At 29.8% G+C, this 18,759-nt stretch overlaps 3 protein-coding genes across 3 annotated transcripts in view; 2 read left to right on the forward strand and 1 right to left on the reverse strand.

Moving 5' to 3' along the window:
• The window catches only part of LOC145304632 (solute carrier family 4 member 11-like), a 76,668-nt gene extending 64,342 nt beyond the window's left edge, over window positions 1–12,326 (reverse strand). Inside the window, exons 1-3 of the mRNA XM_080146561.1 lie at window positions 12,281–12,326; window positions 4,730–4,811; window positions 3,703–3,775 (exon numbers count right to left, since the gene is read on the reverse strand). Coding sequence (XP_080002687.1) covers window positions 3,703–3,775; window positions 4,730–4,777 — 121 coding nt within the window. The 5' untranslated portion in view covers window positions 4,778–4,811; window positions 12,281–12,326. The remainder of the gene's footprint in view (window positions 1–3,702; window positions 3,776–4,729; window positions 4,812–12,280) is intronic.
• Snx3 (sorting nexin 3) overlaps window positions 1–18,759 on the forward strand; it is a 167,633-nt gene that overhangs the window by 46,495 nt on the left and 102,379 nt on the right. The gene's annotated exons all lie outside the window — the stretch shown is intronic.
• LOC145304633 (uncharacterized) overlaps window positions 1–18,759 on the forward strand; it is a 177,741-nt gene that overhangs the window by 46,491 nt on the left and 112,491 nt on the right. The gene's annotated exons all lie outside the window — the stretch shown is intronic.

An 18,759-nucleotide genomic window follows, 5' to 3' on the forward strand; every position in this document is an offset into this window, starting at 1 on the left:
AACACTATCGTCTTCCCTTTTTTACCCCCTCTTTACCCCCTCTATACCCCCTTCCCATTTTTATACCCAATTCAAAAGTTAAGACGTTGCCTGTACAATATAATATGATATTTTCATATAATTCCTTTTATTGTAGTTTATATACTATATTGTAAACTTTTTTTTTCAATTTTGCTTACAATGGATTCGTAATATTTTTCTGATTCTAAAGGTATATATGAACACATATTTTTTTACTTGTGAAATGATAAAATTGAGTTCAAAGTTTTTATTCTCGTGGGTTTAAAAAAATCGATTTTTTCAATAATTACCTGACAGAATTGAAAAAGTAAGGTGTCAAATTAAAGATCTTACTATTTTTGTTCATAATGGCCATTTTCTTTCTTTTTTTTGTTGCATTTTAGTACCTTAAAATCGACTTAATTTTTTTTTTTTTAAACTTAAATTACTTAAAAAATAAGAGGTCTACAAAAAAACCGATTGCATATCTGAATTCTATGAAAAATTTTACATCTACTACTTACTAAAAGGACCGGCTAGCTATAAAAAAAAAGTTGATACAACTTCTTTGCAAGAATTGGTCTAGCTTTCATATTGGTCCAATTTCAATATTAACACTACCTTGAATTCTTCTAAATAGCTGTGAACTGAAGGGAGGGAAGCAATTGAATATTCTTTTTTAAATATTATTTTTATATTTGTAGGATTATGTAGGTTTGAATTGTAAAATATGAAGCGCCGGTAATTTTATTACATGATCCTTTTGGGGTACAGACATTCTTCTTATTTAAATCAATCTTCCTAATGTTTTATTGGAAAAACACAAAAGGTAATAATAATAAAAACACTAAACTACCAAATTGATTACAAGCCCATAATTTAGACTCAAATTTCTTAATCTTTATATAGAGACTTTAAATTCTTGTACATGCTTCACTTATTTGTCTGAAATTTTTCAGAGAGCTTTTTATTGGTCTTTAAAGAACTATTAACAGGTGGTAGACAAAAAAAAACAATAGATGGAATGAAAAATTAATTAAAATTAAAATTTTTTTTCTTCAAAAATATATATGATATAAATTACATAACATTAATTAGAAAAAAAGATGTTTCAAAATTCAACACTACATTTTCTCAATTCCTTTTATTGTTTTACATGAGAGAAAAAGGTAAATTGGCCAAAAAAAAGGATATAATTGCTAATATATAAACTAAGAAGGAAAAATGAGACTAAATTAGAAAATAAGAGTATAAAAGTTTTATTTAAATCTTATGATATATCATTTTCAAATCTAAAAAGCCTAATATGCATATTTTAATTTTTTTATAATTTGAATCAAACATTATTTTAGACCTCTTTACTTATCATTTTATTCCTTACTTTTGGAAGAGAATAAAAGTGCATTTATTAATTTATCTCCCTATTCTCATTCTATCCCACCAAGGTGAAACATTTAGGTATAGCCTTCCTTATATATAAAGTAGTAAGGTTTTATTTGTCTAAAGCTTAAGATTTCATTGACTACTGAATCAATTTAGTTCTCTAATTTAGGGAAGTTTTACTTATGTCCAAGATTGGTTTTAGACTATTTTATTTTGAAATTTAAGTCTTTGGTTGGTTTTTGATATTACAAATAAGAAGATGATTTTCTGTTATTTTTTTTTACCAACTCATCTCCAAAAAGAAAATAAAACACTTAATTGGTATCAATTGAAAATTGACTCAAAGCCAACTAACAAATTTTTGTAACACACTGACAATATTGATAAAATGATAAGTTTCACACCTTAATACAAAGGCTTGCCTGTCTTTTCTGATCCCTGTATAATTTGTGTTCTGTTTTATCTTCTTTTTTACATAGGTAAAAGGATTTGAAAACATGGAAACTATTTTGGAACATAATAGTCAAAATACATGTTAAGATAGGATAGAATTTAATAAATGTAATGTACTTTATATTTAAGTTAAATCTGAATATTCTGATTTAGTGGAAGAGAATTCATTATCTTTAATTGACTTTTGGCCTGTGGTTTACAATGACAAATTGTTTGATTTACTATTACAAGAGAATACTTAAGATAGTTATTTATTTTATTTATAATATTTTTAAACTTTTTAATATTAATCTTATTTTGCCTTAGATCTCTTACCTCAATAATTATATATTGAAATATCTTATTTTGTAATTTTAGTTATAAAGGAGAGACTTGTTCTGGTGTTTAGACAATCTACACATTCCTTTCTCTCTGATCTTTTGATGCATTTGGTTGTGTATGCTAGCCAGCAGCAAAGGGCAGTTAGGATCATGAAAACTAGATAAATGGATCGGTATATTTGATCGAGTTTCTAGCAAGCAACAAAGGGCAGTATGGATCATGAAAGTAGTGAAATACAGGTAGGTATATCTGGTTATGAATTTAAATAGATGTATTTGATTGTAAATGCAAGCCTGCAGCAAAGGGCAGTCAGTATCATGAAAATCAGAAAAAAGCTTAACATAGTTCTTTAAGAGAGTAACTCTGGTGATGGTTTTTGTTCATGAAGTGTACATATTGTTAAAGAAGAACTCAGCTTTGAATAACCTATAGAGGAAGGGATACACCACAAGATCTAACCATTGTGTATCTCTGAATAAAGCCTTGCTAACTGAGTTAATCATTATAAAGTCAAACATCCTTCAGACATCAAACCCTTTGATTGCATAACCTTTGTCTAAAGACCCTAAACGTGCAAAAAAAAGACGGCCTTTAAACTCAAACATTGTTCCAGCTATGAAGACAGTTTATATGTCAAGGAAACTAGAGAAGTCAAAAATCTGTAAGTGTCATCACCTCTAGAGTAAAGAGCTTTCTGAATCATGAATGTAACAGCTTTCACAGTGACTAGTTGAACAAAGGGATAAGGAGAGAAGTTGTTGTTAGTAACCCAAGGAAGATTTTTTGGAAAACATTACACGATCGTTGGTGCCAAATAAGTTTTTTAGCCCATGCCTTTGGCATCTCAGGGCAAAAAACTGGCTTTAATCTTATAATTGTATATTTTACATCTTCGGAAAGCTGTTTATAATACAATGCGAGAAACAACTATTATAACCTTTCCTTTATCCCTGCGATGCACACACACACACACACACGCATACATATAGACACACACACACCTGTCAATCTTTTAATTGGCCAGGAAAGATTTGTTCGCATTTTCAAGGTTAGATAGATTGATATTCAGATGAATGGATAGATAGATGGATAGATAAACTGATATGTATGAAGATAGATATAAATAAGGATAAATAAATAAAATCGATGGCAAGACATACCCTAGGGAAAAGAAAGACAATTCAATCTTGCCCCAAATTTGCCTCCCAATAATGCCATGCTACAAGTACATATTTGCTTTTTTATTTAGGGGGCGTGGAAGGTTTGGAATAAGCCCTTCTTATCTTATAAGAATTATTAATAAAGATTTTTTTTTATTTAGAATTTGATTTCAAACCTATGTTAAGACTCCTAAAAGATGTAGGTATTAGGCAGAGGGCAAAGCAGCTCTGTAATCATTTTTAAATGCTCATTATAAATAATTAGTTTAGATTTTATTATAATTTTTTCTAATTGTTTTTTCTGTTGTCTAATTTGTAAAGCGTTTTACGTTGTCTGATGTTTTTATCCTTGTATATTATGTAAATTGACTAAAAGTGCACAGACCTGAAAATCCCTCTGAGCACTTCCATCTTGTATGAGAGTTAGGTCGAGATTTCTGGAAATGGGACGCTAAATCCTGGGATAGATAAATTTTTAATAAGAAGATATAAAACAAAATAATGTGATAATAGTTGATGGATGAATAGATAGCTAGATGGTTAGTTTGATATTTGGCTAATTAGATGGATAGATAGATTGTTATATAGATGGATAGATAGATGGATAGATAGATGGATAGATAGATGGATAGATAGATTGACAGATAGATGGATAGATAGATGGATAGATAGATGGATATATAGATGGATAGATAGATTGATAGATAGATGGATAGATAGATGGACAGATAGATGGACAGATAGATGGATAGATAGATGGATAGATAGATGGATAGATAGATGGATATATAGATGGATAGATAGATGGATAGATAGATGGATAAATAGATGGACAGATAGATGGATAGATAGATGGATAGATAGATGGATATATAGATGGATAGATAAATGGATAGATAGATGTACAGATAGATGGATAGATAGATAGATAGATAGATGGATAGATAGATGGATAGATAGATGGATAGATAGATGGATAGATAGATGAATAGATAGATGGACAGGTAGATTGATATATAGATGGATAGATAGATTGTTATATAGATGGATAGATAGATGGATAGAAAGGTGGATATATAGATAAATAGATTGATAGATAAAGGATATTGTGAAAAAACATTAAAATAAATACAGATATTTATTAGGTTGTTTCTTAAAATTTATAAAAATTTATTGTTGTAAACTGAAATATTTTTCAGGGAGTTAAAGAATTATGATGAATCTACGTTCCTTCCTTTCATCTTCCAAAGAATTAAAAACGCCAAAAAGCAGAATAAAAACAAGATTTAGCAAGAAAAAAAGTTAAGCCATTTTTCACTAATAAAGATGAAAAAATACAATATAAAGAAAATGAAAGGATTTTTATCCCTCCATTTGCAAAATCAGGGATTGATTTACAAAACTTTATTTACCTTAAAGCTACCCTCTCTGAAAGAGGAGAACCTTTTTCTTACACTCATCTTATATCTGTTTTGTCTCTAGTTGTATTCAATCCTGAAAAAAATTTGAGTTTAGACCATCTTTCTCTCAAACTATACACAGTCGGTCTGTCTTACTGTCAGCCAATCTACATGTCAAGTCTGTTTGTCTGTCTTTCTGTCAGCTATTCTAAACGTCTAAAAACAGTCATGTCTCTATTTGTATTCATTCCTGAAAAGGAATCTTACTTTTTTTGAGCCACTCCCTAACTGTAAAAAAAAAACGTATTATAAATAATATTTTTGTTTTAGAGCCACTCTTTAACTGTACACAGTCTGTCTGTCAGCTATTCTACATGTCAAATACCTTTACAGTCTCTATTCAATTCCAATGAAAATAATAATATTTTTGTTTTAGAGCCACTCTGTAACAAAATGGCTTCACAAATCTTTGTCATCAAGTATAAGATTACAGAAAGTTTAAAAACTGGTGCTTTCCCTAAACGTGCCTGGCCAGAACAAAACCTTTCAAACCCTATGTTTTCAAAATAATGCTCGACTTAAAAAAACACCTAAACTCTTATGACGCTTAGATGATATAAGTATAATCTTAAAATATGAAATAAACAATTGTTATAGTCAAGGCTCAGCAGTCTAACTCAGATGCAGCCGTGGCTGCAGCTGTAAATACATGAAAGCGGTTATATAATGCTAAGATTCCTTTGAAAATTAATAATTCGAGTCATAAGAAAAGTTCTATCACATGTCTAACGTCACAAAACCTTATCAATCGCAATATTTGAGCTGTGAAATTTACGTGATTTTATTTCATGTTTTTATGTATACTTTGAGGATTTTTAACATTTTGATACATCGACTTTTTAATATGCATTTGATAATTCGATGAACTGACAAAAATTAAAATATAGTCATACAAAATATATAAAGCTTACATTGGGATTTACATCCTATAGTTATGGAAAGATAACTAGAATATTAAACCCTGGATCATGGAAAGAAACCCAAGTAGCGGATTTCGTCGTATTTTCTATTCACAGTAGCTTTTCTCTTGTTTCTAGCCGTTGCAGGGCCTATTTCCTAGCCCTGCGGGGCAATAATTAACATTTATCTAACCTAACCTTAAATAATCTAGCAAAAGCTACTTTGAAAATACGACGACGACCTCTACTTCGATTTCTGCCAATGATCTGAAATCCTTGATAAGAAAATAAAAAGACGAATAAAAAAAGTAGAGAATTGAAAAAAAGAGAAATAAATATAGAGAATGTGTGTGAAATAGAGAGAAGAAGAGAAGGAGAGAAAAAATTACGGTAAAGAGATAGAGAGAGAGAGAAAGAGATAAAGCCTAAATAGGAAAAAAAAGAAAAAAAGAAAGTAATGTAATAAAAAAAGAGAGTTAAATATAAATAATTAGAGAAAAATTAAAGGTAGTTAGAGGGACAGAGAGAGAGAGAATGTAAGGAGATAGAAAAAGAGAGATAAATATACATATAGAGAGAAAGAGAGAAAGAAAGATAAATGTGTGTGAGAGAGGGAGAGAGAGAGAGAGAGAAAGAATTTGAAAGAGATATAAAGAGAGAGATTGAGTAATAGAAAGAGGGAAAAATTAAAGGTAGATAGAGAGAAAGAAAGAGAGAGAGAATGAGAAAGAGAAAGTAAGAGAGAAAGAAAGAGAGAGAATGAGAAAGAGAAAGTAAGAGAGAAAGAAAGAGAGAATAAGAGATAGATAGAGAGAGAGAGACAGAGAGAGAGATAGAGAGAGAGAGAAAGAGAGAATTTGAAAGAGATATAAAAGAAGAGATTAAGTGATAGAAAGAAGGAAAAATTAAAGGTAGTTAGAGAGAAAGAAAGAGAGAGAGACAGACAGAAGACAGAGAGAGAGAGAGTGAGAGAGAAGGAAAGAAACAGAGAGAAGGAAAGAAACAAAGAGGGGGAGATAGTGAGAGAAAGAAATAGAGAATAAGAAATAGAGAGACAAAGGGAGGGAGAGAGAGAGAGAGAGAGAGAGAGGGAGAGAGAGAGAGAGACAGAAAGAGAGAGACAGAGAGACAGAAAGAGAGAGACAGAGAAAGATAGAGAGAGAGATAGAGAGAGAGAGTTAGAGAGAGAGAGAAGGAAAGAAACAGAGAGGGGGAGATAGTTAGAGAAAGACATGGAGAAAAAGAGATAGAGAGAGTAAGAAAAAGAGACAGAGAGAGAAGAAAGAAAGAAGAGATAGAGAGAAAGGAAAGAGGTAGTGTTAGAGAAGGGAAGAAACAGAGAGAAAGATAGAGCGACATAGAGAGGGAGAAAAAAAAAGATTGAAATAAGATTTTTTGCTTTTCGCCTAATCATCAGTTTAACATTTTTTTAAAGTCTCAGCAGTCAAAATTTTATAGAAAGTGCTAGCTAGCACTTTTTTCAGGATAGATAGATAGATAGGGAAAGAGGTAAATAGATAGAATAAGAGATATAAATAAGTAGATAGATGTTAAAAATAAATCAAAGTGGATTTTAAATAAAGAGAGAGATTATACACAAATATATATTGTCTATCTATAATACACAAATATATATTGTCTATCTATTTAACAAGGATGACAACATCTATATGTAGCACAAACAATTATGGATTTAAATATTAGTGAGTTATAGTGCAGATCTTTACTTGTTTAGTGGTCAAAAAAGCATAACCGACAGACGAACGGGCCAAGCAAATTATAGAAATGATTATCATGGAGAATTTTCAGACTGATATTGACAATTATAGAGTAGCTTCTCAAATAAAAAAGCAAATAGATACAAACCTACAAACCTAAAAAGACGAGCAAAGTTTTTAAAGTATATAGATATATATAAAATATTAGTTTGTATATCAAACAAGAATGAAAACATCCATAACCTAAAAAATATCTAAATCAAAGTTCCCTGTGTAATAGATGGATGGATATACAATGCTTTAATATAAAGTAGTGAGGTTATTTTTGTTGTCCATATAATCGAATTAAAGCGCTGGAAAGTGTCATGTGTAACGTCATAATAAATCCATCTTTTTTTTAGGAGTTTCCTTTCCCATTCTCCTCACATCCATCCTTTATAGACGTATTTTTATGACGTCACACTTGACACTTTCCAGCGCTTCGTCGATTTAGGAAGCATTCGGATGTTATTAGTATTTTTTTCTGAACAAAATCATTGCGATGGTTTTAGTCCAATTTTCAAAATGTAGGTTATAATAAAATTTAATATATAAGAAGGATGAAAATTCAGATTTTTTACTGCGTTTTATTTTTGTCCTAAAGTACTTTTACACAAGAGAGCAAAATTGATTAGTGTTTGGGGTGATAAAAAAGTACACTTTCCCTCAAATTACTTATCGAGCACTGAAACCCCCCTCGTTATCCTATTATATAAAGTAGTAAGGTTTTTTTGTCGGAAGCTTAAGATCTTAATAACTACTGAACCGATAAAGTTTTCTTTTTTAGGTAATCCTTACACAACAAAGGCTCAAAAAATGTTGTATTATTGTATGTTTTTTTTGTTTATTTTATTAATCGTAGAAAATTGTCTGTAATACTGTACGACATATTCTTTTGCAGTATGGCTTAGAATCGGTTCTAATCAAGCGGATATTAATTGGTTTCGAAGCCATACTGGAAAAACGATTACTGTATATTATAAAAAGAATAATCATTTTATAATAAATATAGGATATTTATTATTAGTTATGCTGACCAATATAAAAATTATGCAAATAGTAAAAAAAACAAGAACAACATATATGCTATATGATATTACAAAGACAGATCTATAGCATAGATGTGTATACAGACAACTACCTCCCTTCCTTTTTCAACGACCTTCTTCGTCTGCTTCTAAATTATTTTCTGCTACTTGGCTGTGTTAATTGATTTTCAATGACCCAATAGAAAGGTTGCACAAGGTGGTTGCGATAGGAAGATACAGTTATTTAACCCTTTCTCCCTCTAGTGTTTTACTCTAATAATACAATACAGTGATTCACCAGGGGGTGTGACACCTTTCCCAATCTCAATCTTAAGAGGGTGTTAACACCGCTCTACATCCAAAACCGCACCCCCAATACTTATAAGTAAAAATGATTTTACCAAATAAATAGCGACCTAAGTCAAACCTTTATATATTGTAATTCAACTCATATTTCGAAGGGAAAATATAGCTCTATTGTAGAGTAGATACGCTAAAACTAATGAATCTATTAATAATTTCCTTATTTTTTGTTTCAGCATACAAAAAAAAGTATATATGCAAATAAAGAAGAAGCTCCATCTCCTCCGCAAATAAATACAACAGCACAAATTGTTTCGATTTATTATTGTCAATAAACACCCCAGTCATGCATGGATCTTCAGGGATAAGACATTAGACGATAAAGTGATATTCAATTCTCTGCGATGAAAAATAATAATAATATTTTTATAGATTTAAAGTATTGGTTAAAAAGTTTGGACACTACTAGTTTGGAACCAATCAATTAAATTTAATAAAAGTTCTCAAAGTTTTTAAGCCAATGAAAAAGGTCACAAGGTAATAAAACTTTGGGTACCATTATAATTTTCAGTAAAATTTCACATGTAAAATTTAGTCTGTGCAATATGCAGAGGTGAAGGCATACCATAAACAAATAGAATTGGACCTTATTATTTTTTGTCAAAGAAAGATTGTACATTTTTTTTAGAGCAAGTAAAGTAGATTCTTTTTATTTGTGTGACAATAGAATTATTTAAAATCTAGGAGACGTCAGATAGACATACAGACAGAATGAAACTACAGGTATAACCAAAAAAATTAAACTATTTAACGAATTCATATTAACTTCAAATTAAGTTGAATAAAAATATATCTAAAAATTTTGGAGACCAACGCCTTATAAAGATTAAAAGAAAAAGCGGGTATTGTTCCTTTCGTGACAACGCCTTTTGAGGGGCGTTTCGTCGTATTTTCATTGTAGCTTTTGTTGTTATTTTAGGTTAGGTTAGATTATGATATGAGAAAATCTACTGTGAAAATACGACGAAACGCCCCTTAAGAGGCGTTGTTACCAAAGGGACTATACCCGAAAAGGCTATAAGAATAAATAGAATCGCCTGAGAAATGAAAACTCACCCTTATATTGAAGAAGTACAATGAAGGAAATAATAACGATATTAGTATTCTATGACGAGGAGACAATTTTTATCTTATAAAAAAAAACATTACTTTTGTAATTATTATTTGATTTAAAGTTATAAAAAAAACTTAAAATTACAATATAAAAATTTAATTACATTTAGACAGGCAGGCCGACAGAGTGATGAATTCTTCGGTCTGTGATACAAAAAATTGTAGTGTTGCCCTAACTGAAGTATGTTATAGAGAGTGAAGTGGGCTGTCATTAGTCATTCGAGTTTAGTAGGGAGACATTTATTCGTATAAAAATATCAGAGAGAATCTGTTTATTACACTAGTTCCCTAAGTTTTATAATAACGTTCCTATTCGTTGATTAAACAACTTTGGAGACTTTAGTGAATTTTGATTGGTTGGTTTATTAAGTTAAGTTCAATAGTTTCAACCACTAATTTTCATCTACAGAAGGGGTAATTTTGTTTATCATCATAGGGGAAGTACATCAATTTATCCCTTTATGTTCCTGCATTAAAATAGTTCCTGGATTTTCACTTTAAATGAGAACCATATCGGTCCAGCGGTTATCAAAGTCTTTCGGTACAATCACACATACAGTCAGAGGGACATCATATAAGGATTGTCCTTATCTTGTGGCCATTATTAGATGAGATGTAGATGATATTTAAATTTTTGTCTGTCCTGGTGTGAAATTATTACATTTTCATAACTAACACTAACCAATAACCTTTATTAAATAGTTAAATCCAATTCAATTTACCACTTTGCACTAATAGTGGTTGCACCCCTAGCATCAAATACTCCATATCCAAATGGTTATGTAAGAGAGGACTTAAAAACAGCTGAAAAAATATTAAATTTAAATCCAATATAGCCTTAAACCATCTAAAGGCTTGAACTTTAAAAAGATGGAATAAGACCCATAATGGGGCCTATGTAGTATGTATAGCTTTCCTAAAGAGGAGAACCAAATTTATTGAACTCATAACCATCAGACAAATACAACCTTACTACTTTAGGAAATAATAGAGGCTACGCTAGAGGACCCTTCAGTTTTGAAAAGAAAAAGATTTTAAAATGTTTTTTTTTGGGGGGGGGGTAATTTTTCTAAAGGCTTTTTAAAAGTAGAACCATTCAATTCAGCGGTTAGCGATATCTTTCGGTACGCACAGACAGACATCCTGTTACTTTTATATATAAGATTTGTTTATTGTAATGTTTGTCTCCCTTGCTCCAACCATGATTAGTTTGAGATTTGGAAACGAGTTCAGCAATTTCTATTTTCAGAACAGTATTTTTTCTTCGCCACGAATATGAAAGTGTGTGGGATCGCAGAAAAAAAGTGAAACTGATTGAATTATCTTATTTATCTAAAACTTTCGTTTTATTATCAACTACATGTTTATTCTCAACGATATATATGTATCTTGGTATAAAAGTTATTTTTAACGATTTTACTTTTCAAAAAAGCTCACTATTCGTCTTATGTAGTTTTTTTCTAAAATGGCTTTGGTGGTAGGGGGGGTTAGATACTTCCTCCAGTGTAGAATAATAGGCACTAGAAAAAGATTTTTTTCTTTTTCTTAAAATCGTAGCGATTGGGCTCAACTCAACTTAATAAGATAAGGTCCAGGCTCGAACCCGACACACCTCAGACTACAAACGACGACATTTATTATAAGCCTAATATCCTTATACCGCTTATCCGTGTATTTTTTTTTGTATGAATGGTCTTCTAATGGTTATAAAATTTGCAGAAAAAAGCTTAAGGATCTATACATTTTTATTGTAGCAAAACCCAATATATTTGAAGTAACTAAGCTGCTCTTGAATTCAATTAATTGACAGTTCTGGTAGAAAATGAGATTTAATCGTATGTTATCAGAAATTAACAATAATTTCGTTGAATATGGGCGTTTATTCTATGAATCAATTAGTCCGTCGTTCTGTCTGCAATGATCTAGGGGACATAAAATTTTAGAGAGTAATAAAGTTTTTCCCTGCTGGTATAAAGATTTCACTAGAATCTAGGAGAGTGCAGCGGTGGTCAGCAAAATAGCCTTAAACCACGCTAAGATTTTTACAAAGCTTCCTTGAAAAGTCCAATCAATTTGGAGCATTATTTTTAAAAACGGTAGCTTCAGACAAGAAAACTTTACTGCTATATTTTATAGGATCAATTAGGTTTTTGTGACAACCAGCATCATGTAATTTGTAGTGTTTTAAAGTCAGATCATTTGGTACTTACAGATGTTGTCATCCATGTTAAAAATACTTTCCAAGCTATCAATCTATCATTCTTTCTTCTTATATATTTTGTCTATCTAACTATATATTTATAAATACAAATATATCTTTTTATCTATCTATCTTGAATTTACCTTGTTTAGTCCTTTCTTTCGTGCTTCCTTAGGTACATTTTAGTCTGAAAAATATTACAAAAATCAGAATAAAGAATAAATGTTCATATCATGACTCATAGAAAATCGATTTAATGGGTTAAAAGTGAAGAGTAGACTTCCCTTAAATGTTCCTAGAGGCCTAGGGGCTTAGCCGCTAGAATTATACAATGTATCACAGCATACAACATTATGAGCTTGTTTTATAAATATTTAGAAAAGTCATGTAAAATCTATAATCAACAGAAATATGCATCAAACGCTTTGTTTAGGTCAAGCTGTAAAAAATTATGATGAATAAAGCGGGGAATGGGAACATTGGATTATAAATTGTACATTGGTCCCCAAAGTTTAATTTAAACAAACTCTAAAGCACGACAAGCATAACAACTTCGCCTTTTTGAAAATCATGTTGTTTCGGTTCCGGAGATCTTTTTTTACATACAGACAAACATTCTTAATAAAATCAGGCTACTTTAGTGTGTAGGATACTGTGAAATTAAATTTAGATAAAATAAGTTTATATAAGCGTTTTTACCATGGAAACAGTGCAATGTCAATAGATGAAAGATAAACCTCAATACCAGAGAAAAATTAAGTAAATTTTGAATGAATAATTAGAATAAGAAAAATTTTTAATCTTATTTTGAAGAAAAAAAGAACGATTTCCTGTTAAATCAAATTATTTTTAAGTAAAAATTATAATTCAGATGAGTAGCCATATTTTAACCAATCAAGTTCTTGTAAAAAGCTATAACCCTTTTTAGCCCATCTATAGCCTAACCTAACCAAAATTCAATCAGTAAATGTTAAAAGCCTGAAATTTTCCTTAATATAAGAAAATTATCACATAAACCGGAACTTATCGAGTAGATTCTCTACAAAAAAAGGTAAAATTTATTTGTTAACAATAGTTAAGATAATTGGTTTAGGTTCTAAAAACTTTTTAGATAAATTGCCAATATTCTGTGCTTTACCTTATATCTAGTCTTGACTTCTCAGCACCCACCCCCCTTCAATTTAAGAAAAAATTAAAATAAGAATTTTTTATGTTCATAAATCAAAAATAAATTTATAGAAAATTAAAATTCATGAAACCCATCACTTATATACTTTATTTATGCTTTATTAAAAGCGAAGCTTTTCTATAATTAGGGTTGGTCCGTCCGTACGTCCGTACGTCCGTCCGTCCATCCGTAACGGATAGCTTTTTTCGTTAATTTAGACATGTTAGAATTGCCCTATCGATTTCAAATTTTGCATGGTGATTCCTTTAGTAGTTAGGTACGATTTAGAAAGCGTAGCAACTCTATAATCACTACCAAAATGTCCGTGTGTCCAGTTTAAACATGTTGATTTTTTTACTTTTTTAAATAGCTTTTTCCGTTAATTTAGGCATGTTAGAATTGTCCTATCGATTTCAAATTTTGCATGGTGATTCCTGTAACAGTTAGGTACGAGTTAGAAAGAGTAGCAACTCTATAATCATTACTAGAATGTCCGTACGTTCATTTTAAACATGTTGATTTTTTTTACATTTTAACAACAAATTTGTATGTGACCTAATTATCCGATTGATCTGATTTTTGGTATACTGATTCCTGGGACAACAAAGTACAACATTATAAGCGAAGCAACTCTATAATCAAGTCCTTAAAATGTAAGTATGTCCATAATCATTATCCTGTATCAAGCAGTTTTTCAACAAATTTACTTAGAATTTTGCTTTGACTCTTATACAGTCGCTTCTGATTATTCAGTTCTGACATTGTACAAGTGTTAATGTCCGTTTGTCCTACCCTTTCAGAGCTTCGCTTTTATGGATGTTGTCATCCTTGTTTTTAAATATATTTACATATAAACAGTTAAAAAGAAAATATTATATAACAGTTTAACAAAATATGGGTAAACTTTTTTCTCCAACAAAAGAATTTCTAGTTTTAAAAGTTTTTAATTGTTAAAATACAATGTTTAGTACTTTTTTACTGTTATATTTTAGATCATTTATATTCGTAGCAACTGTATAATTTGGTGTGTAATAACAGTATCTGTAACCGTTAGGTACGATTTTAAATTGTAGCAACTCTATAAGTATGGCCTTAAACAGAATCTTATTTTAGTTCATCGCTTTAATGGATGTTGTCATCCTTATTTTATTCAAATATTCTAAAACGTTTGCTAAATTTCATACTTTTAATCAAATTGTTTAGAAAAATGTAAGTTTTTTAAAAGATAGGTAGACTATTTAAAGCAAGGATACGTAATTCCAAACATCTGATTGGTGGGAAGTGCCAGAAAGTGTCATAAAGTGTGCCGTCATAAAAATACTTCTTAATCCAGGGGTTTCCTTTTCCACTTCTCGTCTCATCCTTCCATTTTAGAAGCATTTTTATGACGTCGCGCTACGATTAGGGAAAATAAGCCATATATTAGATAGACCCCCTAACTGATTACCTATGGGAGCGCAAGTTTATATAATTGTTATTTACAACTGACAGACAGACATATTTACTAAAACAATAGATAGAAGAGCAGCTTCGCTCCAAAAAAATCGGTGTTTGCATATATTAAAGAAATGTTTATATGTTCATTCAATAAATATACTTCAATCACGGACATGCACATACTTTGAGAAAAATGTTAACCGCGTCATAACTAAAGACTTTAAAATTTCCCTTATACAATAAGGAGGGAATGCCTTTGCCTAAAAACTTCATACTATGAACAATTAGGATTTCGACATAAGGGTCGTGTAATAAAAGAGGTTGGATGTCAGACTACTTTATAAAAAAAAACAACGTACTATGTCTGTCTGTTCTTGTAATTTATGTTAAAGGGGGAGGTAGCTTGTGTTATAATTCCGTAAAAGTGCGAATTTTATGGCATAAAAACAGTAGTAGAACGATAAAATTTATATTATTTTTTTTAATTCTATAGTTCTTTTCAATAAGGAATACACATATATTTAGTGAATATTATCGTTCTACTACTGTTTTTAAGCCTTAAAGCTCACACCTTTACGGAATTTTAGCACCTTTTGTTCAAAGGTTCTGAATATTTATCTCTGTTGCTGCTCTTAACCTTTATAAGGTATTCGGGAATTTTGATTCATAGATACTCTTAAAATGTTTGTCAAGATAAAGTAAGAATTCATCCTTTTAAAACGTCATATTAAAGACGTTAAAAACAAGACCTTTTGATTAAATGTACCCAGGCAATTCGATCAAACATTTTACAATTGTTTAATCAACTATCTAAAAGACTTTGCATCTTCCGTCTACAATAAATATCTTTATTTTTAAATTAAGCTAATATACACTGCGAATTTTAAAAGAAAAAAAGTTGACCCTCAAAATTTCACCTTAAAGTGATACTTTTCTAATAGTTTATAGTCCACTGAGTCGTAAGCAGTAAGAATTAAAATCTATTAAATCCCTTCTAACGAGATATTGGCAACTTTTTGCACACATTTTCGCAAATGGCAATTATTTCCTTTATTTGAAGTTTTTGTTAATAACATTTTCATAAAAGTTTTCAGTAATAATCATTTAAGATCCATTGTTGAGAAGAAATAACTGAAAAAATGTGTTTCCATGCAAAATAAGCTTAAAATCTAATGATTTTAAATATTTGCGATTTAATGGTAAAAAAGAATATTTTTTGCTTTTTGATAGCCTGAATATGTTTAATTTCGTTTTTTATTTTATCTATTCTTTGAAAAGACATGCATATTCTTTCAGATTTGAAAAAAATTTAAAAAATTAAAAATCGGAATTAATCAAAATTAATCTATGGCCTTTAAAAGATACTTTTAATATTTTGAACCTATATAATCAATAAAATCAATGGAAAATAAAATAGTTTTATAAAATAAACTTTTGGAAAAGGTTTAAGATAACTTCATAAAAGTAGCATTAAAGTAGGATATTTTACTTGTCTTTTTTAAAAATGCAAAATTAACATAGTTAACGACTATTTAATTATCAAGAATGGTAATAAAATATTTCAATAACCACTTTTTGTGGCTATGTTATTTACTTAAACAGAAATTCTATTTTGTCAGAATTATAAAAATAATGAAGTATTTTCCAAAAAGCTTGGAAAAAAACGTAATTTTATCAAACTTACTCACAGTTTATAGCAGATATTGTTGTAAAATATTAATTATCAAAATAAAATCTTCAATTTACAATGTTTAGAACACCTGAAAGTAAATTTTAAGCAAAATTAGATTTATCCCCTAGATTTAGAGTAGCTGCGCTATTTAAAAAAAACATCTAGTATTCAAACCAATCAGCTGATCAAATTGCTATAGACATAATTTGTTGGGTTGTTATTATCTGAAACATTTATTTTCTTTTTAATTTTAAAATGATGCTTGACATACTTAAAACAAGCGGCTACGCCCCCAGCGCTCATTAGGGGCACTAGAATTTGATCCTTTCCAGTTTTAAATTTAAGTTTTACAAAAAAAAACCAAGGACTATATCTGTTCAGTGGATAGCGAGTTCCTTTGTTACAGACAGATATACATACATCTCATTATTTCCATATAAGGACTATCGGCTACGTACCCTTAAAGTCTCTAGGGGCACTTGGGGATAGGGAGGGGAGGGGGGGGGGGTGGAGAGTCCTAACTATACTTAAGATGATTGTTTTTCAAAATTTTTAGAGGGTTATTTTTTGTTCAGGAGCAATTTTTATATGGTGGAGGCACCCTTCCCAAAATAGTTATAAACATTGCCAGGACATATAAAAAGCTTTAATGTAAAGAAAAACCATATCTGTCTAGCAGTTAGCGAGATTCTTTGAGACAAATAGATAAATAGTTATCATGATACTTTTATATAAGGATAAAAAAATCAAAGACGTTCAAGCTTTATTTTGGGATTCAAATTAAAAAAAAAGAGTTATGCGACAGGTTTGTGGGTAAAATGATACTCGGAGTGTCAAAATGCTGTTTCAAACTAACTTGAAATTTTTACAAAGTGGGATCAGAACTGTAGTGCAATTTCACCCATTTTGTAACAACTACAAGGACGTCCAAGGGGAGGGGGTAAAGGGGTGATTATTCCCCCCCCCCATATAAAATTTACCCCCCCAAACAGTTTTTTTTAATTGGGGGGTGAATATCCCCCCCCGAAAAAATAATCCTAAAAAAAATTTAGAGAGCTTCATGTTCATTTTTATGTCCACTATCAAGATTTTTTACCACAGCCCAAATTCAAAATACTTTATGGTTCCGCTAATAAATTTTAAAGATAAAAAAAGGCAGCTGTTTGAAATATTTAAATAAAAAGGACCTAAAAACAAAGGTTGTTTAATAAAAGGGTTAAGTAAATTATACGATTGATATTTAGTCAAATTTCAAACAAATATTTTTTCATTAATTCATTTATAAAAATCAATATAATAAATATGAACTCACAAAGAGACGTTGTATATTATCATAATATATTTAGTCTGCTTTGTAAAACAAAACACACAATTTTCTTTCTTTAATGCAGGGATGATTTTGGAACTAAAAAAAACATAAAAATAAATTATTTTTAATTTAATTTGATATTATCGTACAATATTTTTTTATATACATAATTTAAGAAATATATTCATAATATAATAACCTGTCATAAAGACGACATATAAAAACATCATCCTGATAAGGAAATTAAAATATATCTTCAAAATTTTCAAATTCATTTTATATTCAAGAAGGAACGAGAAGGATTTGAATTTCAACATTAACTTGTTATTTTGGTTGTATATTTATCATATCTCTTTACAGTTTATTGGTAAAGTTTGGTAATACTTTATTTCGAGTCTATGCCATTGTGTATATTATAGAACTTCTCTTAATTTACTTCAGGTAAAACTATTAGTAGAGTCCACCCATTGATTAAGCAAATACCAAGATCATCTTGACGTACAGAAATCATTCTATTTTAAACTCTTACATAAAAGGAGGAATATCGCTAACCTCTGAACCGACATGGTTCTTCTATATATTTGACCCCCCCCCCCCCCCCTACATTCTTTAATGGTAATGTAATGAATTTTAACAACTAAATTGGAAAATATATATTATCAAGATTTAATAACAGACGAACAGACAAATCTAAAAAATAGATTACAGCTGTGCTACAAAAATAGCATTTAAAAAATATTTTTTTTCTCCTAATTTGAACGACTAATTCAAATACATGTAAAATAAACAAAAACAAAAACAGATAAACACACAAAGTGCTATAATATCTCAATATTGTTATTATTTCATTATCAAAATAGAGTTATAGGCCTTTACCACTATTATGATACGATTAAAAACTTTAGAATATTCAATTGTATACATCAAAATCAAATATTTTATAGTCCAATATTATCTGATTATTAGAAATTCTAAACATTTGGACGATACTAATTATAGAATAGTTAAATTTCTAAAATTGTGGAAAACTCAAAAT

Source organism: Acartia tonsa, chromosome 13 (assembly GCF_053477335.1).
Source record: "Acartia tonsa isolate MP-2025a chromosome 13, ASM5347733v1, whole genome shotgun sequence".
NCBI lineage: Eukaryota > Metazoa > Arthropoda > Copepoda > Calanoida > Acartiidae > Acartia > Acartia tonsa.